At 45.9% G+C, this 22,522-nt stretch overlaps 1 protein-coding gene across 1 annotated transcript; it reads left to right on the top strand.

The window, feature by feature from the left end:
• The first annotated feature begins 7,076 nt into the window (after positions 1-7,076).
• On the top strand, positions 7,077-21,992 carry HPSE (heparanase). The gene is made up of 12 exons (XM_027725120.2): positions 7,077-7,249; positions 9,282-9,427; positions 10,777-10,902; positions 11,178-11,351; positions 11,825-11,996; positions 12,585-12,632; positions 14,680-14,773; positions 16,105-16,211; positions 17,078-17,192; positions 18,879-18,997; positions 19,152-19,298; positions 20,005-21,992. Exons 1-12 carry the CDS (start codon positions 7,077-7,079, stop codon positions 20,162-20,164), a joined length of 1,581 nt encoding a protein of 526 aa, XP_027580921.1. The 3' UTR covers positions 20,165-21,992.
• Positions 21,993-22,522: the final 530 nt, after the last annotated feature.

Below are 22,522 nucleotides of genomic sequence, written 5' to 3'. Positions count from 1 at the left end.
TGAGTTCTGAGTTCAGAATGTTTCTTGGAAAGTTGACTTCATTTGAATGGTTGGATTATGAGCAGTAGGCTAGAGTCAGAAGATGTGATCTTAATTCATTCCTGGTTTCAAACATAGCCCTAGGAGTGCTTTGGGGATTGGACTAACTGCCTGGTGTGTACTTCTGCTGGGAGCTTAGGTTCATAGTTGACTTAAATAATATCTTTATTTTGGATACTCCCTTTAGGACACATGGGCTTGAGTGAGCTACTCCAAAATTCCTACTTGGAGGATTCTTTGTTCTCTAGGTATAGCTAACAGAAGGAGAGAAATAGAGCTGCAATTCTTAATAAAGAAGCTGTCCCAGAGTTGTGCAAGAAATTGTAAATGATGCCTAGTTTAAGCCTTCTTAAAAGATGCAAATATAAATTCATATTCAGCCTTTGGCCATTCCCTGAAATAATTTTTTCAGGATGTATCTGTAGCTGTCTTCCAAACAAAAAGTTTACTTTTTTTAAAATGTTTTTTTAATTACTTACTTAAATGTAAAGACGAAGTTTTGAAGAACTGACTTTTGAGAAGCCGTATCAAGTTCTGAGACTCCATGGGCATGTGTCAGTCACAGTTAGGATTTCTAAAGATATCTGAACCAGATTTGTTCCAGCAAAAAGTTAGGGCTCGTGGAAGTAGTTCTGAGGATGCCTGAAACTTCCTCAGTTGTGATAAAGTAAACTTTGCAAAGCTGGTGTCTAGTACTGGACAATGGTAGAGCACTGCCCATTAAGACAAACTTGAAAGCTGGGATAGAGTGGTGGGTTAAGTCATAGAATCATAGAATGGTTTGGGTTGGAAGGGATCTTAAAGATCACGTAGTTTCATCTCTGTTTTAGTCAGGGACACTTTTCACTAGACCAGGTTGCTCAGAGCCCCATCCAACCTGTCCTTGAACACTTTCGGGGATGGGGCATCCTCAACCACTCTGGGAGACCTGTGCCAGTGTCTCACCACCCTCATAGAAAAAAAATGTATTCCTAACATCCACTCTAAATACCTCCATTCCCTCTTGTCCTATCACTATCTGCCTGTGTAAAAAGTCTCTCTTCCTCTTTTTTTATAAGTCCTGGAGCCTTCTGCAGGCTGAACAACCCCAGCTCTCTCACCCTGTTTTTATAGGAGAAGGGCTGCAGCCCTCTGATCACCTTCATGACGTCCTCTGAACCTGCTCCAACAGGTCCCTGTCTTTCTTGTGCTGAGGACCCCGGACCTGGGTGTAGTATTCCAGGTAGGGTCCACAAGGACACAAAAGTAGTTTTGAATTATGGTAGCCAGTATAGTGGCACACCTGAACATGGCATTTCTCTGCAAAATCAGGTGTCTCTTCTCAGTAAAGCAAAATTAAGATAAACCTTATTTAAACTGTGTGTTTGTTACTCAACTTTGGTTAATTATGTTGCCGTTCTGGAAATAAACAAGAATGGTTTTAAATCCAGTGGGGCCATTAAATGTTGAATGCTTGATTGAAAGGAGTTATGGTGAAAAACTGATGAAAATGCTAGTATTGTACTGCTCATAGGTAGCAATTGAATAAATTCTTTATTTAGCAAAAACATACCTCTACTTATGATAATTCATAGTGGCTTACGAAGTTTGCATAAGTGCAATATTTGAGTGCATTCAGTATTAAACCAGGTCAAGAATTTAAACCCAACACTTTTTAGAGGCAGCATGATTCATTTCCACTGGTTGATTGAGTTCCTCTAGAGGAATCCTGTTACTGATCCTGAAAGCTGAGGCATAAATGGCTTTGGAAACAGAAAATTAAGTTTACTCTAGCAATAATTGGCCCTCAAGGGCAGAAGCAGTATTTGCCATGACTTGAGGCTGTGTAAGTCTGTCTCTTAATGCCTTACCCTTCTAATTGAGATATATTTTTCACCAAATGATAGATAGTTTTAAATTCTCTATTGGTTTATTTGTGTTACATTCAAAAGACAGATGATGCTCACTCCAGCATAACTGTATGTACCTAAGTAGTTGATGTAGTACACATATAAGAAAATTTTAGTGATGCTCTTAAGGTCTAACCAAGTTGCTCTAAAGTTTTATTGGTGGTTTCTCCAGAGTTTGGTACAGTCTTGCATGGATTTTGGGGGGAAAAAAACACCAAAAAACAAAACAAGGAGCAAGTTACTGTAAAATTATTCACTCTGAGTAGTGATTTATTGCAATAACTGATGTTGTGGGAATAATCCATTAATTACTGCGTTAACTACGAGTAGTTAATGAGGCAGTAACCTCTGTCACAATGATATTTGTACTTGCATGCTTATCAGAGTGTACGTTTTTATTTTTATACAGCGGAGGGGAACAGGAAGAATATTTTTTCCTACCAGTTGCTAACTGTAACCTCACACTGTCCATCACTAACAACCAGCACTGTTGCGAGTTCAGATTTTGACCTGATGGATGCTTGGAAAGGAAGTCAAGTATTCCCTAGAAATGTCGGATCTTCTTTGAAAATGGTAGGAAAAGCTAGTTTGAAACAAGTGAGTGGTTTCAGATCTGCATGAAGCTGGTCTGGAAAGAAAAAGAGGCTGACATTTGTTGTCTCTGCTGTTCTGTTTACACAGGCTGTGCTCTGCCAGATGGATGAGTGCAACTCCCCCAAGGCTTTCTCTGTGACCTTTGAGAACATCAGAAGTGAAATGAATGAAGCTGCTCTAATTTGTACTGAAACTCTGATATATGTAGCTTATCTTATTTTTCTGAAATCAAGCTTGTCAAGCAAGGCAGTACGTGCACTTTAGACTGCTTACTGTTTCTACAATATGTATTAGTGTATGATCAAATGCTTTTCATATAAAGCTTTCTTACCTGGGCTTTTCCCCTGGGTGGAGATGGGAAAAGGGAAAAAAGGTATAAAACAGATGTTGGTCATGATATTTTTGTGCTGCCGGATGATGCTGAAGTGCTTCAGTGTCAAGTACACTACTGGGCTCATTATATATATACATACACATATATATATATGTAACATGTAGGTGTTGGAATGGGTATGGTTTGGTTTGGTGGATGTGCTATGGGAAAGCTTGTGGTAAGGATGAGTTCAGGATGCTTTGTAAAGCAAAGATTTCTCACTTGCTTCAATGGGATGTTTCTATCCTAAAGCCTGTGTTAAAGGGAAAGAAGCAACATTGATGAATTTATCTTACTTCTATGTGAAATAACAGCAGGTGCTTCAAAGCTAAGGTAGGTCATAAAAATATGCCCTGTAGGATGTTCCAGCCAATGCCTTCATAACCCCCAGTAAATTGAATCAGAGCTATGGTGTGTGCAGTCTCTTCAGGTGCAAAATAAGTGTTCTGACCTAAAACCTCAGAGCGTATTTCTTAGTCTTTGTGCCTATTCACTCCACTTTCCAACTTATCCACAGAGACCAATTTTTTGTGTATGTGTGATTCCCTTCCTTCTCCTGAGTCATAATTCTGTGCTTTTAGGAATCCCTGTATGTAACTTATTTAAAATGTCTCTCTGCAAAGACTGGTAAGAGGGTCAGCCTTAGGTTAACGTTTAGCTGTTAATTTCTATTGTGTGAACAAGACCTATTGTGTTCCTCTGTTCTAGAAAGCCATTTCCACATGAGTTAGTCCTGCCTAGGCAGCTCTCACTTTGTCCGTCCTTTTAAAGCTTCATTTCATCTCTTTCAGCACGGTGGTCCAGCTCTGTGCATCAGTTGCAATGAGAGGCAAATATTCTCACTTAAAAGCTTTGTTCTGCTTAGTGGGAGGCGGAGTGATTTTGGTGTGTTCCACAGCTCCCACCGCACCTGAATCTGTCAGTTGCACACTCGGTGGAAACAGTCTTTTAGAACTATCTATAAAGCTGTGTGCACTTCAAAGAGAACTGCTAAAAGCTAGACCCACGGTGTTATTTCCAGCTCTGGATAAACAGAGCGTGTGCTGTCTCAGCCTCCTGTAACCAGCTGAGTTCAGAAATAAAAGCAACTGAGAGTGCTGAGAGCTGTGTGCTCTGTCTCTGTCAGGACAAGGTCTGGCCGGGGGCCTGGGGGCAGGGAGTAAGGATAGCTTACAAAACCACTTTGATAGGCATCTCTGTTTTTACAGTTTCCATGCTTTCTTGGCATCAACTTAGTTTCATCTTCCTGATGCTTCTTATACAGAAACAGAGTGCTACTCTGGCACAGGTCTGCTCTGTTCATCTATGAACACTGCTATGTCACAAGAATTGTTTGCCTTTTGTATAACTCTTCCCTTCAGAATTCCCTTAATATGCAGAAGGTGAAACACTGATTATATATATATATATATATATAATATAAAACTGATATATATGAAAATATATCAGCTCTTGGTGCTTGCCCAGGAAGAGCAGTGGGGTCCCTGTTAGCAATAGCATGGTGCCGCTGCTGTTAGACAGTTGAAATTCCTGGAAAGTTTTATTTTTAGTTTTCTCTAGTTATAAAAACCTAGTCAGCACAATGTGCCTAATGGCATCGCTGGCATGGGAGAAGCAGAACTGCTTTAGGAGCTGCATAACCAAAGCATTTGAATGTCACAAGGCAGGGACTAGGCTTTCTGTGGAGTGAGGAAGTGGGATAGGGTGCTCGTTCAGAGCTGGCTTCAAATAAGACTCAAGTGAGCTTAAGCCTAGTCCTGGTTCTTAAGCGTTCCCCTTGTAGTTCACGCGGCACCACTCAAATTCTGCCCAAATTTCCATGGGAGTCCAAATACCTCTGTACTGATCTCCCCTACTTTGCAATATTTAAAAATGGGTATTAATGTGAAAAATACCCAGGCAAAAGCTGCAAATTCTTGTTTAGTACCTCTAGCTCTCATGCAAATGCTGGAAGGCATTATTTTCCAAACACCTGCTAGACCTTATGTACACACATCCGTTCACAGTGACTGAATCCAAAACATAGCCTTGGCCATTTGAAATACGCACCTTGTGCCTCTGCTGTTAGAAATACAGCACAGTGGCAAGTGGTTTAAGGCATCTCTCCCCGAAGAAGCAAACTGAGGAAATGAAGGCAGAAGTAGTGAATTCCAACAGAAAAAAAACTGTGTGCAGGCTTCATCCACCCTGACATCTGTTAACCTTTTCTGTAGTAGCAACCTTAACTAGCTACCTGTAGTAGCAACCTTAATTAGGTTTGCAGCAGTGATTTGTCACACACTTGAGCTACATTCTTATACCCTTGGTTTGCTCATGGGGCTGGGTAGTTTGTGTGGTGCTCCAGTCACCTGCTGATAGACGAATTAGTCCTCTGGCAGACAGTCACCCCAGCCCTTCCTGGGGCGTAGGTATATAATTGGTGCTGCACCCCCAAGATGGGAAGTGTTACCCTGACTAAGATATTGAGGCAGTCAGGAGTGTCACTGATGTTTCCTTTTTGGCAGAGCCATGGATGTGTTTATCAAAAACTGAGTTAATTTGGTCCAGTTCTTCTAGTTCCGGTGGAGAGTTACTTAATAGTACAAAAATGTAGAGCAAGCAGGAACAGGAAGGGCCAGGCAGGCGAGCACTTGTGCCATGCTGATTAATGCTCCAACTTCGGTGTGTGTGGGAAGCACTGCACCCAAATAAAGTAACAGATTTGCAGCCTGTTCCAGCAGAAAACTGATTGAAAACAAACTCAGCAAGAAACATGGATGCTTCAGGATGAACTGACACAAGTGAGAAATGTAATGGAGATGTAAAGCATACTTGTTTAAAAACTGCAAATGTTTCAGTAGCATGCACAGAAACTCAGAAACATAGATCAGTCTTGCAGTCCAGAAAGCCAACTATATTCTGGGATGCTTCAAAGGAAGCAGGACCTGCAGGTCCAAGGAGGTGATTGTCTCCCTCTACTCCAGACTCCACCTGTGGTACTGCATCCAGCTCTGGTGCCCCCAAAATAAGAAGGTCAGGGACCTGTTGGAATAAGTCCAAAGGAGGCCATGAAGATGATCAGAGGGCTGGAACACCTCTCCTATGAAGACAGGATGAGGGAGTTGGGGTTGTTCAGTCTGGAGAAGTGAAGGCTCCAGAGAGAGCTTACAGCACTTTTCAGTACCTAACAGGGTACTGAGACCTAAGAGAGCTGGAGAGGGACTTTTTACGAGGACACGGTGTGATAGGACAAGAGCAGAATGGCCTTAAATTGAAGAAGGGTAGGTTTAGATCAGATGTTAGGAAGTAATTCTTTACTATGAGGGTGGTGAGACACTGGCACAGGTTGCCCAGAGAAGTTGTGGATGCCCCATCCCTGGTAGTGCTCAAGACCAGGTTGGATGGGGATTTGAGCAACCTGGCCTAGTGGGAGGTGTCCCTGACCATGGCAGTGGCATTGGAACTATATGATTCTTAAGGTTCCTTCCAACCCAAATCATTCCCTGATACTAAGCAATACCTGCTCCAGGGCTGCACCTGGCTGTTTCCCGACATGAGTCCCTGCAAGGCCAGCTGTTGCTGAAGAAGGAATTTTGCAAGGAACACCTTGGGGGCAGACCCAGAGCACGCTTGAATCTTTATTGTAACAGTAATTCCAAGTTTCATGTTTCTGTAATTAAGAAACATCCCTGTTCCAACAGCGTTGTAGCAGGGGGAGGTGTTTTTCAATCTGACCTGGCTGTGACTCTGTTTCCCGCATCGGAGGCCCGTGGCTGGGCTGCCAGCCCGACATTTTAGCCCTCGAGCAGCAGCGTTCATCCTGCAGCGATTTTCCAGCCCGCTGTTTGTGCAGGCAGCTGCCGAGGGCCGCTCGGGCAGGGCGCGATGCCGTAAGAAGCGGCCGATCGGCTGCAAGGCTGCAAAGGCGCGAGCAGGTAAGGAACCAGCTTGAAACACAGCTTCATTTTGCAATGGTTGAGGCAGCTGGGAAGGTTGAGGCTTCAAGGGTTGAGGCAGCTTCAGGTGTCCTGGACCTGATTTGAGGCTCGAAGAGATGCGATTGCAGCCCTAAGCCGCTTCCAGAGGGTGAGGAGGGTCCTGCTCACGCCGGCCCCGTCCTTCCCGGCGGGGAGCGCAGGGCTGCGCCCCCTGGCCCGCCCTCCGCGGGGGTGGTGCCGGCGGCGGCGGGCCGGGAGCGGAGGATGGTGCCGCTGCTGCTGCTTCTGCTGCTGCCGGCGCTGGCGGGGGGACAGGGGGCGGTGGTGCTGCGGCTGGGGCTCCGGGGCAGCCCCCGCGGCGAGGTGAGCCCGGATTTCCTCTCCCTTACTCTGGATGCCAGCCTGGCCCGGGATCCGCGCTTTGTCGCCTTGCTCAGGTAAGCCACGTCTCGCTTCTTTGGGCAAAGGAAAAAAGGTCCTGGGGAGAGGAGGGGCACGGCAGAGGGGTCCCCCTGGGCAAGGGGAGAGGTCCTCGGCAGGCAGAGAAGTCCGCAGCCACGGGGATGTGGGGGGAGCCCTGTCATCCCGACGGAGAACAGGAAAATGCGCTGCGGAGCGAGATGGGGGAAACGGGGAACCCCCCATCCCTGGAACTGGGGTCGGGGGAGGCTGCTGGATCACTTCTCCTTCGGGATTCACCAATTCCATCCTCCCAGGGCAGCAAGGCGGTACCTTCCGCGGGTGCGAACCGCGCCGGCTCGATTGTGCTCGGGGAATGAGTAGCTGGGCTGGGTAGATGCAGGGAAGGGGCAACTCGGGGATAAACCTGGGAGAGGAGCTCCTTTGCGAGCAGAAAAAAAGGAGAAGGAAACTGAGGGAACTGGGGTGGTTTGACAAACGGAGGCTCAGGCGAGACCTTATCGCTCTTTTACAACTACCGGAAAGGAGGCTGTAACGAGGTGTGGTTCGGTCTCTTGTCCCAGGTAACAAGTGACTGGTGGAGAGGAAACGACATCAAGGGAGATTTAGATTGGATATTAAGTAAAATAGGCATCGGAACAGAGAAGCCATAGGATCACCATTCTTGAAAGTGTTCAAAAAACCTATGGATGTGGCACTTTGGGACATAGTTTATGTGGTTTACTGCTGAACATGGCAGTGCTGGGTTAATGTTTGGATTTTATGATCTTAGAGTTCTTTTCCAAGCTTAACGATTCTGTGAATTATACAGAACAAAGGCATTATGTGTGGAGGGGCTGGGGGCTGCTATTCCTGCTGTTCCACAGGATAAAAATCATCTGAGCCCTCAGGTAGCTTGGCAGACTTATGTCAACATGAAGTCAAATAAATGCTGAGGAGGGTCTGTCACCACCAAAGCTGAACCGAGAGATCCAACACATGAAGTCTTTTTTCTCGCTGGGTAACACTAAACAACTCTGGACTGCTGGGTGATGGTGTTCCCTGCCCATTCTTTTGCCTCTGACCTCTCTTCTGCCTTTTCTTCCCTGCTTTTGCTCTATTTTTTTATCTTTTTTTTTCCTCTTTTTTTTTTTTTTTTTTTTTTTTTGGAAACTGTCTTAATTCTTCCCTTTTCGTCTCTCTGATCCCATTTTTCATCCCCACTGTATTTCTCCAGTCCTGATTTCCCTCCTCTCACCCCTTTCATCTTTTCCTCCTCACCGAGGTGGGGAGAGAGGAGTCACCAGCTTTACTGGAGAGGGCTCAGGTCCCCAACCTCCAGCCCCAACCGCACGCCTTGGGGTTCACTCTGGGGCCAGCCCTGCCACCAAGCTGAGTGGGAAGTACTCAGTGGCCTCTAATCTGCTGTTTGTCACCACTGGGCAGATAAGGCTGATGTGCCTGGTGTCCTTCATCCCCCAGTGAGGGCTGGGTGTCAGTGCTGCGCATCCTGCACGGGGTGTATGCAAGTAACAGAGGCAGAGTTGTGTTCTTTTGTGCACCTGCTTTGCTAAAGCTAACACCTGCCCCAGCATGGACTCTTAATCTCTCTTAGGTACAAAAAAGATTGCTTTGGCTGTTTTTGATTGAAAGGGGGACTGATGAAGTAAAGTCAGTTTTATGCCCACCTTCTCAGGGGACTGTTATGTTAGTGTTGCATAAACAAAACCAAAAGGTCTAGGTGAGAGGCATGTTTAGGATAAAAAAAATACCTGTTTTGAAATATTGCCTTACTTTTCTTCAAGGATTTGGCTCCCTGCCTGTGCCCATGTTCCCTCAGGCATGTCTTCACCTTGTTGCCTCATTAATGCTCTCCTGGCTCACCTGGCCAGCAGTGTCCCTGTTGTAGAGTGCAGAGGGCTGGGACACAGATCCAGGCAGGTGTCAGGAGTGCCCTGAGTGAACTGGATAGCCCCAAGTCACTGCAGCATATTCCTCCAAGTACTTCCCATATTTAACCTCTACACCAAAGCTACAGTGGTTTTCTGTTTCTCAATGTTCCTTCCTCAGCAATCCCAAACTGCGTGCACTGGCGACAGCCCTGTCCCCAGGCTTCCTGAGGTTCGGCGGCACTGAGACAGATTTTCTTATCTTTGATCCCAACAAAGACTCAACTTCAGAAGAAAAAATCCTCTGGGAACTTCAGGCACAGCAAGGTAAAATGAGCATCAATGTGTTAGACTCAAAACCGTCCTGGGTTTAGGAGAGGACTTTGATGCAGGCTGGGGATGCTGCAAGGGCACGGCAGCAGTGCTGAGTATCCTCCACAGGGTCATCATTCCTCTCCTCCATGGAGAGGAGACCCGTGGACCTTCAGCACAGTTTGTGGGAAGAGCTGTGCCAGCTGTTGGAAAGTGAGAAAGAATGTGGGGGACTGAAATCTGCCATGGCATCTCTGCTGAGACTCTCCCTGCTGCCCTGTGCTCCTTGCAGCAGTCTTGGGACCTCCCACACTGCCTGGGAGGTGTTCAAGGTCAGCTCAAAAGCTGTGGCTTCATTATGAAAATCAAGTAAGAGATGGAAGAAATAATCTGAGGAGAACACAGTGCATGATTTCTCTGTGCCGGCCAAAGCCAGAGAGCTAGGCGGGGAGTGCAGCCTTGCCCTCCTGTGTCTGACAGGGCAAGCACGGATCCACTGGACCACTGCCAACTGCTTGAGCTTGGTATTTTCTCTTTAAACTTAGCAAAAGCACGTAAACCCTTCTAGAGGTGTTTCCAATGAAAAATTTCCCATCTGTTCCTGTGGTACATAGCACAACAGTGCAATCATACCTTACTGTACAACCAGGGATGCTCGGTTTTGAGGTTGAGTGGTACTTTTCCCTTCATATCACTTCCCTAAGTAGCTGCCTCCTGTGACCCTGGCTCGTGCCTTCCTCTCTTTAGGAAGAGGAACCTCTTCAGGTTGTGGCTTGTTTCTGGTTTGTGTGCCAAGAAAAAACATGAGCTCTGAAGAACAAGTGTCTCATGACTCCTGCCAGCGTTGCTGCTGGAGCCATGCGGGGGATGCAGCGCTTTCTTCTGCACAGGATGGGCAGTGCAGGAAGCATTGCCCCGTTTGTGCCCACAGCAAGGTGGGCTATGATCCCAGCCACACCACTGCATGCCAAGACAGCTTATCTGCTCCTTGGGCATGGCAGCCTATGCTTTGTCAGGTCACTGGAACGAGGGTTTCCGGATGGTGCTCCAAAAAACCAGTTTATTGGGGGTTGACTGCCACAATACCAGCTTACAGAAGCACAGCTCAGTCTTCCCTCACCCCACTATCTCCATCACCTCAAACTGAAAAATATTCGTTTTTTACATATTTATGCATCAAGCCAGCCCTCTTTTTCTATGTCGTTAATGCTATGGAAGTAGCAATGCGTTTCATAGAAGTGCATGACCAGCTCTCAGGCTGGAACCAAGGAATTGTGGTTCCTCCTGAGGGATGCAGCCCTTCACGCATTGGACCCTGGCTATGAAGATGAGGACTTAATTCCTATCAACCTTCTACCCTGCAGAGGCTTGTGGCTCAACACCTGTGTTCTCTGCTGTTGAGAAGCTGCTGCTGGTCCAGTGGCCCAGCCAGGAGAAGCTGATTCTTGCTGAGCAGAACTGGAAAAAGCACAAAAACACCACCATTACAAGTAAGACTTTGATGGATTTCTCTGTAGGGTTTATAAACAAGGAGGTGCAAATCTCTGCCCCACAGTAAAAGGGTTGTAGGCTGTCAGGAGTTGAAACCACTGAAAAATAAACATTTTACCTCCTTAGAAAAATATTCAAAGAACTCTTTTTCTACTGTTTGCACATCTGCAGCATCAGACTAAATAAATATGGGTAGTACAATTGTTGCTTGGCTGGAGCTCAACTAGCACAGTGTAACCTTGGGATAAGCATACTCCCTTTCTCCTCTGTGCAGAAAATACCCTGGATATTCTCTACAGCTTTGCAAACTGCTCAGGGTTTCACCTGATCTTTGGACTCAATGCCTTGCTGCGGAAAGGTGGTTTGCAGTGGGACAGCTCGAACGCCCAGGCGCTGCTGGACTACTGTGCCTCACAGAGCTACAACATCTCCTGGGAGCTCGGGAATGGTAAGTGCAAAGCCTACTTGTTGGCCAGGCCAGCTGTAACCTGGGAAAGTACCACCACAGGGTATGGGCTGGTAGTTTTGAATCATTTGGATGATGGCACATAAAGGCAAGGTGATGTTTTATTAAGAAACATTAAGGTCTTAATTTGCAAGGAGAGATTTCATGAGAAGATCCAATGAATGAGCAAATTGAGGTGATTTTGCTTCTCCTACCTAGGGTTTTAGATCAGGTGAACGATATTCCTCAAGGTGCAGGATGTCACCTATCGAGACTGGCTAGGATAGAGTGCTGGAGAGCAGCACGCTGCATCCCCCAGGCTTTTGATTTCATGCTTACTACCTTCAAATATCTCACTCGTACCCTGCCAGATCAAGTGAAGCCTTAGGGGACTGGTGCTCCCCATGTGGAACAAGCTGCCCTATTTTGTGTCCCAGAACTAGAGTGGGGTGTTGATGTGCACGTGTCTTTCCCAGAGCCCAACAGCTTCAGGAAGAAATCTGGCATCCACATCGACGGCTCCCAGCTGGGGCAAGATTTTATTCACTTACGCCAACTTCTGAATAACTACACCCTCTACCAGCATGCAAAGCTCTACGGTCCCGATGTTGGGCAGCCCAGGAAGCACACACAGAGACTGCTGAGAAGGTAGGGCTATGGGGCACCAGCAGCACCCTCCAGGGTGGGGCAGGTGTGGATAGTGGTACTTTATCTGCATCCAGATGCAGGGGGCATGAGGACGCATCTGAGCAGGGTTTTAAGGATTTTCTGTTCCAAATCAATAGTACGAATGTACAAATGGACACACCTGGTCTATTTGAGAACAATTTCATTGCATATTTCCTTAAATTAGAAACATGGATTTTTTTTCCCCTTGACTGAGGACAGCTAAAGCCTTACCTGCATGCATGAGCTCAAGACTTAAACATTCAGCCGGCTGAAACTCAGCTGCTGGCAATATGTCAGTGGTCTGCATGCTTTTCCACTGAGCACTGGCTGTACTGCTGTGCTAACAAGGGCTTTTTGCCCTAGAAACCCCTGTGTGTTAAACATTAATTCATCCACCCAGCAACCTGCTGAGGCAGCCAGGCTGCCCAAAGCCTGTGGTCCCAAAGCATTCACGATCACTGGTACCAGCCGGGGGCAGAGGGGAGGGCTGTGCATGGTGGCTTACTTGTGACCCATCACCAGTACCTCCTAACCCCCTGCTCTCCACCACATTCCCTCTGGTTGCAGCTTCCTGAAATCGGGAGGGAAGGTGATCGACTCTGTCACGTGGCACCAGTAAGTACCACTTGAATGCCATTGTCACTGATTATTGCCTGTTTTCTTCACAAAACGTCGGTTTGAACATCTCAGCAGGAAGGAGGGGGGTGAAATACCCTTTTCAGCAGTTCCTCGGGGGCCTCTCCACAAACTTTTCTGTTCAGAATAAGAGAGGAATTGAGGGAGCATACTAGAGAAGTGCAGAAACCTCCAAAGAGGCTACTTGGTGCAGAGACCCAAAAGCAGTGGTGGGGGGTTGTAACATAGGCACAGCTGCAGGGAATGCAATGTGTGCAAGACAGTCATTTTGCTTGCTAAATACGTGCATGGAGAAAAACAGAAGTGGGATGTGGGAAAAAAGATGACGTAGCAGCTTTTCTTCTCACAGGAGCGTGAGGGGTTACGTCAGTCATATGGCTCTCTCCTGCACGAGGAGAGTTTCTGCAGAGGTTGAGCCTTTTTGCATATGCATTTCAACACGTACCAAAAGCTAGTGAGATCTGAGCTGCAGTCCTGGTTGTTTCAAAGCTCCCACCTGCCACTCCTTGCAAATAAAATGCACTTTCCCATGGGAAGAAGGGGGTGTTGTACAAAAGGAAAATAAGATGGCTCAAGCTTACTCAGCAGAGATACCTCTGCTGAACCTCTGTGAGAGCGGAAGGTTTTTGATGTAAAGTTTTAAACAACCTAAGGGTGGCTGGACTTTTAAAACAGAGTCAGTACCCCTGACATTGATTCTTCTCTTGGCTTTAGAAAGGCTGAACCTGCTTAAGTGAAAGCTTCGCTTGCTGAAAGCAAATTCAGGGAGTCACTGATAATCCTCTTGACAAATGCACCCAACTCCTTCTAAAAAGTGCAACAGAAGCCTCGTGAGCCGATATGTTGTGCTGCCTTTTTCTCTCTGTTTATTTCTACTTGATATAAATGAAAAGCCCTGCAGGTCTGGCTGACCCCTACCCATGGAGAAGGGATAGTAGCTTTTCCTGTTCCCTTAGGTTTGCTCTCCAAGTGAGTGTGGGCTCTGTGTGGGTAACTGGCCCTCAGATCCCACCTGCAGTGCAAGCAGCACCGGCACAGTCCCAGCCCTTTGCTCTTATGCCTGGCTTAGATATGCAGGTTTAAAAGGCTCAGGTGGCAAGTTGGCAGCAGGGCACCTGCCATGAAGCCCTCATGCTTGAAAGACTTTTCTGTGCGAAGGCAGGTTTTTTTCCCAGAGTCAAATGCAGCACAGTGACGTGCAGCAGTCAGGTGAGAGTGGGAAAAGATGCACATACTTCTATTACATACATATGTGTATATATATATGACTTGTCTATGCATTTTGAACTGCTAGAAAGGCATGAAACTTGTCTTCTCCCCGTCCTGGGCTGTTCTTGCCCTTCCTGAGGCTGCCTTTGCTTTAAGTGGACATGTGTTACTTTCTTTACTAATTTAGCATTATCAGGTTTTAGCTTCCCCTTGTGGCTAGAAGACTTCAGCTACTTCTGGTAGAACTGAGTGACAGCACAAAAAATGCAAAACCCACAAGGATCCCAATTTCCTGTTCTTTATTTGGACAAACCAGACTTAAAAGCTCTACTGCTCCTAGTGAAGGCCAACCTTCATCCCATAGGGATGCCTACATCCTGTTCCCCTCCAAATGGCCAAAATATTCCAACAGAGGGACAGAAGCTGGGATCTGATATTTTTAATATATAACTTGATACAGTAATGCAAGTACTCATCTAGGAGTGTCGGACTCCTCAGCAAGAGAAGGTTTGCAGAAGCTGGCTTTTACCTAGTGATGTTTTCCTAATTCTAAATGAGTAGAGGCAAACAAACCTACTACTTTTGCTGTTGGTGATTTCTGTGATATCCTGCCTCCATTGAGGTAGTTATACCTGACAGTCCCTTAAATACAAATGAAATATCTACACATTTGGAAAGCAAAATAATAAAAAGACCTGGACAAAAAAATAGTGCTGTGGATAAGTGTATCAAGCAGCTGAATACTTTTGGTGGTATTTTGTACCACTGGTGGTATTTTTCCTTAATTTTGGCTATGTTTTTTTTTTCCTATTTTCAGTTACTATGTGAATGGACGGAGTGCAACAAGGAGGGATTTCTTGAGCCCTGAAGTGCTGGATACCTTTGCCACAGCCATACATGAAGTCCTGGAGGTACCTTGTCCTGTTCAATCATTCCCATGTTCAGTTTCATAGAATCATAGAATCAGCCAGGTTGGAAAGGACCTCTGAGATCATCAAGTCCAACCCTTGATCCATTACTGCCGTGGTTACTAGACCATGGCACTAAGTGTCACATCCAGTCTCATCTTAAAAACCTCCAGGGATCGAGAATCCACCACTTCCCCGGGCAGCCCATTCCAATGCCTGGTTACCCTCTCTGTAAAGAAATTCTTCCTAATATCTAACCCAAACATCCCCTGGCAGAGCTTAAGACCATGCCCTCTTGTCTTACTGAGAGCTACCTGGGAGAAGAGACCAACCCCCACCTGGCTACAACCTCCTTTCAGGGAGTTGTAGAGAGTGATGAGGTCTCCCCTGAGCCTCCTCTTCTCCAGGCTGAACAACCCCAGCTCCCTCAGCCTCTCCTCATAGGACTTGTGGTCAAGTCCCTTCACCAGCCTCATTGCTTTTCTCTAGACCTGCTCCAGCACCTCAATATCCTTCCTGAACTGAGGGGCCCAGAACTGGACACAGCACTCCAGGTGTGGCCTCACCAGTGCTGAGTACAGGGGAAGAATCACTTCCCTGGTCCTGCTGGCCATACTGTTCCTGATCCAGGCCAGGATGCCATTGGCCTTCTTGGCCACCTGGGCACACTGTTGGCTCATGTTCAGCTTCCTGTCAATCCAAACTCCAGGTCCCTTTCTGCCTGGCTGCTCTCCAGCCACACTGTGCCCATTCTTCCTGGGGGTCAGCAAACTTTCCAGAATAAAGCACAATTTCTTCCTAGCAATGAACAGGGGTCCTCAAAGCTTGGTTGCTGCTGACATTGTAAACTTAAAAAAAAATAAAAAATTAAAATTAACTATACTAATAATGAATGAGCTCCAACAGTTTGCCAGGCAGCAAGCATGGTGCCAGATGCATCTCACACCTACAACATTCCCATTTATTGAGGTAGTTGTTACTCAGGGATGTGATTTTTGGTCGTTCCATCCCCCCACCCCATTTTTTTGTATTTTTTGATCCTGAGAACATTATAACTTAGAATACAGCACTACTCTGCACAAGAAGATTTACAGAACCTGAATTTTAGCGATGTTTGCCTTATTTTACATGGGTTTTGGAGGCAGTGGGATGTAAATCTACTTCTAGTCTTTTTGATAAAAATTTCTGTGATATCCCATCTCATCTGGTGATATCCCTTAAATGCAAACACCGTACAAAGGCTTTTGGCTAAAGTACAAAATGTCACTTATTTCATCAGCCCAAAAACTTAACTGTTGTCCCTTTCTCTTCTTTTCTAATGCTACACTGGCCAGATTGTCGATGGGACCGTTCCCAACAAGAAGGTCTGGCTGGGAGAGACGAGCTCTGCCTATGGAGGGGGAGCTCCCAGACTGTCCAACACTTATGTTGCTGGCTTTATGTGAGTGCCATGTTCTAGATGTGGGGGAATTACACATTTTACCTGCTGAAGGGCCTGTGTACCTGCACCATGGAGGAATGTGGCTTCCTCAGGCTTCCTGGGGAGTGCAGGCAGTGGGTGGGTTGAGGATTGTAACCCTCCCATCACTCCCTCTGTGCTTCCCCTGTGCCTGAGGTTCAATGTACACCCAGGCAATAGCAGATTCCCACAGGAAATGGGGGATGAGAAGCATGAGAAGGCTGTATTTCTGGCCTCAAATCTGCGACGCCAACTCTGTCCTTTTGTGAGGAAAGAAAGACACACAGGTGTCCTTATCTTATGCCATCCTTTGATCACCATGAAATAACCAATCAAAAGCTAATTTAGTCACAAAAACAATTTTCTCCAAGGACGCCATTTGGTTGAAATTAAAGAATTCATGCTTTTATTAGAACTTTGATCAGTTTGCACATTCAGGGAGATAAAATTGCATTGGAATATGATGACGTTTTCATCAGGGTCTGGTAGGTCACGAAGTCAAAGCTGGTTAACAACAGGCAACCTTGTCATTGGTGTGATGATTTCCCTCAGCCTTCAAACCTTTGGCCAATTCAGGAGCATCCACTGCCGCTCCTGTTTTCCACTGTCTGCAGACAAGGGAGTGGAGCAACTGTTCCCACCAACTCAGACTTCCAGAGGTGGTCTGGAATTATTTTTTAATGTAATCATGGAAGATTTGAATTGAAATTACTTGTGTGATTTTAAGGAAGTCATCATCATGTGCTAATTCTTGCTTTTCTGCTTCCCAAGCTGGTCGGAGAGGGGCAACAGAGTGCAACTGAGGTCAGCAATTTCATCTGCACAATATTTGCCTCATTTTTTGGCAGGTGGTTGGACAAACTCGGGCTTTCAGCCAGGAAGGGGATTGATGTGGTGATGAGACAGGTTTTCTTCGGCGCAGGGACCTACCACCTGGTGGATGCCAACTTTGAGCCTTTGCCGGTACGTGAGGAACCCCCCTAACATCACCTGAATGCAGCAGGTACTTCTGCACAGGCAGCACTGGCTGGGGAGGCACAAGTCAGCTATTTTAACAGCACCTTTTTTTTGTTGAATAGTGGCAGTTATCCTTGTACCTAAAGTTATCTCGTTTCATTATGGGTTAACATATTACATAAATATTATATATACAAGATATTTACTGCAATTGCAGGAATGCAGCCACTCTTCAGCACAGCAGAGACTGATCTGTGGGACATGATGCTCGGGTTTGTATGCAGATACTTCTGGAGCTCATAAGGCTTTTCTAGATGGACTGGTTTTGTTCGAGTACTCCTCAGCTGAGTGATGAGTAATTTTTAAACAGAAGTGATACAAGTTATTAAAATAAATTATATCCCAGGTAAAAACCAGGCCAGCATGAAGTCAAGACTCAAGCATTTTTAGCTCATGAGCATATTCAGCCTTCAGTAGTGGCTGAAGGATAATTAAATTGAAATATACATTTAGTATAGTTTGATTCCTTAGGAAATAACATTCTGTTGTGATGAAACTTCATTATTTGAACTATACATTGTTCTTGCATGTACAGCATGTTTCTTTGCACTACTAGCACTTAGCTTGGGGTGAGAGGATAGCATCTTTCTTTTTAGCTTTCCTCTCATTTTTCTGTTTCCAAATTGTGATTTTCACAGATGGCCATAGAGACCACCTGAAAGAAAACCCAGCATATGGGGACTTTCCATCACTCTTGTTCAGCTGGTCCTTATGCTAGAGGCTGCATTGTCAGGCTTGTTGCTTTGGGCTTTTTATTCCTTCATTTAAAATAGATTTAATTTGGACCGAAACTATGTGCCTTGTTCCTCACCTACAGGTAGTACAGATGCTAATCAAGCTAATTATGCCTCTGAGGCAGGGAAATCTGGACCGAGGTCCATCAGTTGTAGTTAGCACAGAAATAAAGAAGCACAGCAGTGTCTGAAGGCTGCACCTCCTTGCAGAGGGGCTGAGCATGAAGGCTGATAGGAAAAGTAATTTCCCAGGCTCATGGTGAGTCAGGAGAGAAACACGACAGTTTTCCTTCTAGAAAAGCCTCAAAGACAGACAGATTTGCTGGGAGAAGCTCTCTGAAAGCCTGGAAAGATCTGGAAAAAATGAGTCTGCACTGGGCGTCACCCTGCTCTGAGGCATCATTCTGGGGTGTCACTGAGGTTCAGAAATCAATTCTGAGACCTATTCAAAAGCACATCATTAATGAAAGGGGTTAAAGTTGTTGGGGGCTTCTTCCTAGCATCGTGTCTGTACTTTAGGCACAAGCTTTCCTGCAGGAAGGTCAGCTTATTCCCTGTGTTCAGCCCTGAGGTGCTACAGAGAGCCCTGTAGTAGGGTGCTTCCCAGATTTAAACAGTCTCTCCCTGGTAGGAAGAGCTCTGATAGTTGCATATGAAGGAGAAAATGACTTTGAGGTACCTTGTAAACACAGTTGTTCTGCAGGTTGGAGGCAGGTTTCCTCTTTAGTTATGCTGTTTGTGAGAATTTCAATAGATACGGTGAAAAACTTGGTAAAGCAGAAAGCTATGGGGGAAACCCCCCTGAAATTAGAGCAAAATGAATAACATTTTATGTCATGCACCATGTGGAGTACCTGGCATGTACACAAGGGCTTACATGTGTTTTTGTGCCTCCCAGGACTACTGGCTCTCACTGCTCTACAAGAGGTTGGTGGGTACCAAGGTGCTGCAGGTCGGCCTGGCAGGAGCCAATGAGAGGAAGCTCCGTGTCTACCTCCACTGCACAAACACCCTCAAGTAAGCCTCTAGAGAGGGCCAAATACCCCAAAAACTGAGCCCATGGCCACCCCCAGGCCAACAAATGCGATTTGGGACGGTGCAAGGTCGCACATCATTTATGTGAAACCTCTTTCTCTCCTGATCCCCACCATCATCTTCTCCTGCCTTGCAGCCCAAAGTACAGAGAAGGGGATGTGACACTGTTTGTCCTAAACCTCTACAACATCACCCAGCATTTGCAGCTACCGGATTACCTATCCAGCAAGCACGTGGATCAGTACCTCTTACTGCCTCATGGCAAAGAGAATATACTTTCCAGGTAAGTGTGCAATTCCTCCTGTCCCCGTGGAAAGGGCTGTGAGTAGAGGTAGATGGTCTTTAAAACCTCCCCTTGTTCAATTTGCAAGGGGGAGGAAGAGGTTACCATTCAGTCATCTGGTTTTTTTTCAGTAAAATCTGACTTCTGTGTAATCAGGTCTCCTAAACTCAGTCTGCTGAAAGCTTTCTAAGGTACAAGGACACTTACTTGATGTTAATTGGGAAGTTTTTTTCTGGCAGGCTTCAGGGCTCTGGACCAGCTGCCAAAGTCCTTTTTCTTTTGCACAAGCACAGGAATATTGCTTTCCCAAATGCTGGGTCCTGATTTACAGCAACATGTTCAGGTTTTGTATGTTGGGGATTTTTTTTTTTTTTGTTATCGCTAAGGCTTCTGCATTGGCAGGATCTTCTCCATGGGCATAGAAGATACCTTAATAATTACAGGAGAAAAGGCAGTTAAAATCTGTATTTTTCAAAGCCCGCTTTGCTCTTACCTCACTGGAAGACTAAGAAACATGTAGTTTTCATTGTGCTTGTGCTACACTCTAAAGGACTCCTCGCAGAGGGAGTGCTGCAGATGCTCTTCCCTCGAGGGAAGTTTAGTTTGGCTTTGGGCTGAGTTAATGTTTACACTCAGGTCCGGAGCTATTTGTGCTTGATGGCAAACAGAGCACAGCTGCCCAAACAGTCTCTCTGTCCCTCTCCAGGTCTATTGAGCTGAATGGCCATGTGCTACGGATGGTGGATGACAAAACGCTGCCAGAGCTTATGGAAAAGCCCCTTGGTCCCGGCAGTGTACTCGGCCTCCCAGCCTTCTCTTACGGCTTTTATGTTATCAAAAACGCCAAAGCTGTTGCTTGCATTTAAATGATTAATACACACATGCAGGATAAAGGATAAATGTAAAGCACTTGGCTAGTAGGGGATTTTAATCCTAGAAATTCACTTTTCTACCATGGGATTTAATTCCGGTAAGGGATGCAAATGTGGCAGCACTGATACGATCTGTGGGCTGGGCAAGACATGAGGGCCCACTGGGTAATTTTGTACGTGAAAGATGCTTATTCAGCTCCCAGGAGAATTATCCAGGTAGAGCAAGACCAGGCAGGGGCTGGTTTTGCTCTTGGTCCAGCCTGTGTCGCTGCACTTGAGCAGGGGGCCCTTCTCCAGGACACGCACAGAGCCACATCAGCTTCTCACACTGTGCTTGGGGCTCTGTCAGCCTGGGAACTGCAATCTCCCCTCTCTCTCGTTTCTGCAAGCACAGCTCTAAAAGCAGTTTCTTCAAAAGCTTGCCTTTGGAAAGGATGAGCAGAGTTTTTATTTTAGCTGTACAGCTGTGACTCTGCCCATACCATGTGGGGAAGCCCAAGAAGGGGTTGTAGTTGCTGAGGGCATCTTGGGGTGGAAAGTGTGGACATGGAAAGCAATCCAAGGTCAGGGTGCCAGCAGGGGGAAAGACCTTGCGGAGAAACCAGGTCCTCTATCAGGTTTGGGGCAGTAACACACATTTTTCCCAACTGGTGGAGTTCAGTCACAAGATGGAGCTGTGGCCATGTGCCTTCCAAAGGCAAGTTTTTGACACATGAAATGCAGGCCGTTCCTGTGGGGTGGTTTACCTCTGCCGTAACGCGCTTCATCCCGGCGAGGAAAGGAGAGGAGCCCACCAGCACCCCTCTGTGGTCAGTGGGCTCCATGGTGAGAGTTCAGAACTCCTCAACCTTCACCACCCCACAGGCAGTTCAGCTGGAAAGGACTTCCCTGAACCTATTTGCAGGTGAAGATCTGTCTGCTTTACACTCCCTAATTCACTAAGGTCTCTTCGAGGAAATGGAATAGTAAAGAGACTGAGCAAACCATTCACTCCCTCAACCACCAGAGGGATGTCAGTGGCCTTAGAGATCCTGAGGACAAAACTCCCAGCCAGGCTGACATCCTTCCCGCTGGGAAAATAGCCATTTTGCCCAAAAATCTGTGTTGGTGGTGGCTTTTCCCCCCAGCTGTGCCTTCCCCATGCCCACCCTGTTGCAGTTCCATGTGCCACCGGCCGCTGGTCCGCAGGGTAACAAAAGGTCTTGGACAATACCTGTGGCCCTTCAGACACATTTATTTGCATCTGCTTTCCTTGAAGATATGTAATCCCTACCACTGTCAATGCCTTATGATATTGCGAGCACAGCAGGGAAAAACAACACCACACCACTGTACTTTCCTTTTTAAGCTTTAAAAAGATGCTACCAGCCACATGGGGTTTCAACTCAGGGCAGGGAACCTTTTCTAATGAGAGGACTTTAAAAACAGATGTACTTTTGTAGCTGTGATGAAAACCTGCACAATAAAAGGGATATGTTAAAGTTTAGTGTGTCAAAGGAGTGTTTGTTTGCATCCATAGAGCAGATGCATTCTGTGAAGGGTTATGTATCAGGGGATAAAACAGATCAGAAATGAGAAAGGCTGTTTGTTTACACTGTCCAGGTTCCATAAAAGAAGCGAAGAGAGTGTAAGATGGAGTGAAAAGTCTTACATAAAGTGAATAATTTATTATTATTGTTATTATTATTATGTAATTTACAACTAAAACATAAAAGTTATTATTTGCCTGGTAGTTTCTTTTTAGAACTTTCCTAACAGTTTTGTTTATTCCAATGCTTGTGACTTTTATATTTGAAGATTTTAATTAAAGTGATTTATACCAGCTTTTGGCAATCTTTGGGGTTTTTTTAAAACTTCTTTTTGACACACTGATACCACAACACTCCCTACTTTTCTTTTGGTCATACATCACCTGTACTTTGGTTACCAACAAGAGTACCCAAGCACATGAAAATGAAAGAAATCATACCCAGTTTGGAGCGTTTCAACTGTAGTTGACCACCAGTTCACAAGTCCTCCACCGCAGGGTCTGACTTGGACTCAAAACATGTGTTGGTTATTGGCACACAGGAAGTACTAGGAGGGGCACAGGGATGTCCGGGCATGCAAATGACAACTGCTCCCTACCATGTCTCCTCCTCTGAGCACAAGGACATGGTTCTTCACAGGGTGGGGTTTACAGTTCACATAAACGCCTTCAACTTAAAAAGTTCTCTTACACACACCCAGGTGACTTCTCCTTATGAAGTGTTGTATATTTAGCTGATAGCAGCCATTAGCTCTACACAAACAAAGCAGGAGGGAGGTAAGTGAAGGAGACTGGAAAGATGCTGGATCTCAGCACACCAAGAC

Source organism: Pipra filicauda, unplaced genomic scaffold (genome assembly GCF_003945595.2).
Source record: "Pipra filicauda isolate LSUMZ 115617 unplaced genomic scaffold, ASM394559v2 scaffold8_size5757611_pilon, whole genome shotgun sequence".
NCBI lineage: Eukaryota > Metazoa > Chordata > Aves > Passeriformes > Pipridae > Pipra > Pipra filicauda.
Note: the sequence above shows the minus strand (reverse complement) of the source record. Positions and strands in the feature narration are given on the sequence as shown.

What these genes read in the sequence shown, in the direction of transcription:
- HPSE (XM_027725120.2), top strand. Translation starts at nt 7,077, where the DNA reads ATGGTGCCGCTGCTGCTGCTTCTGCTGCTGCCGGCGCTGGCGGGGGGA. An exon ending in CCATACATGAAGTCCTGGAG is followed by an intron (nt 14,774 to 16,104) that starts GTACCTTGTCCT and finishes TACACTGGCCAG; the next exon opens with ATTGTCGATGGGACCGTTCC. An exon ending in AAAGAGAATATACTTTCCAG is followed by an intron (nt 19,299 to 20,004) that starts GTAAGTGTGCAA and finishes GTCCCTCTCCAG; the next exon opens with GTCTATTGAGCTGAATGGCC.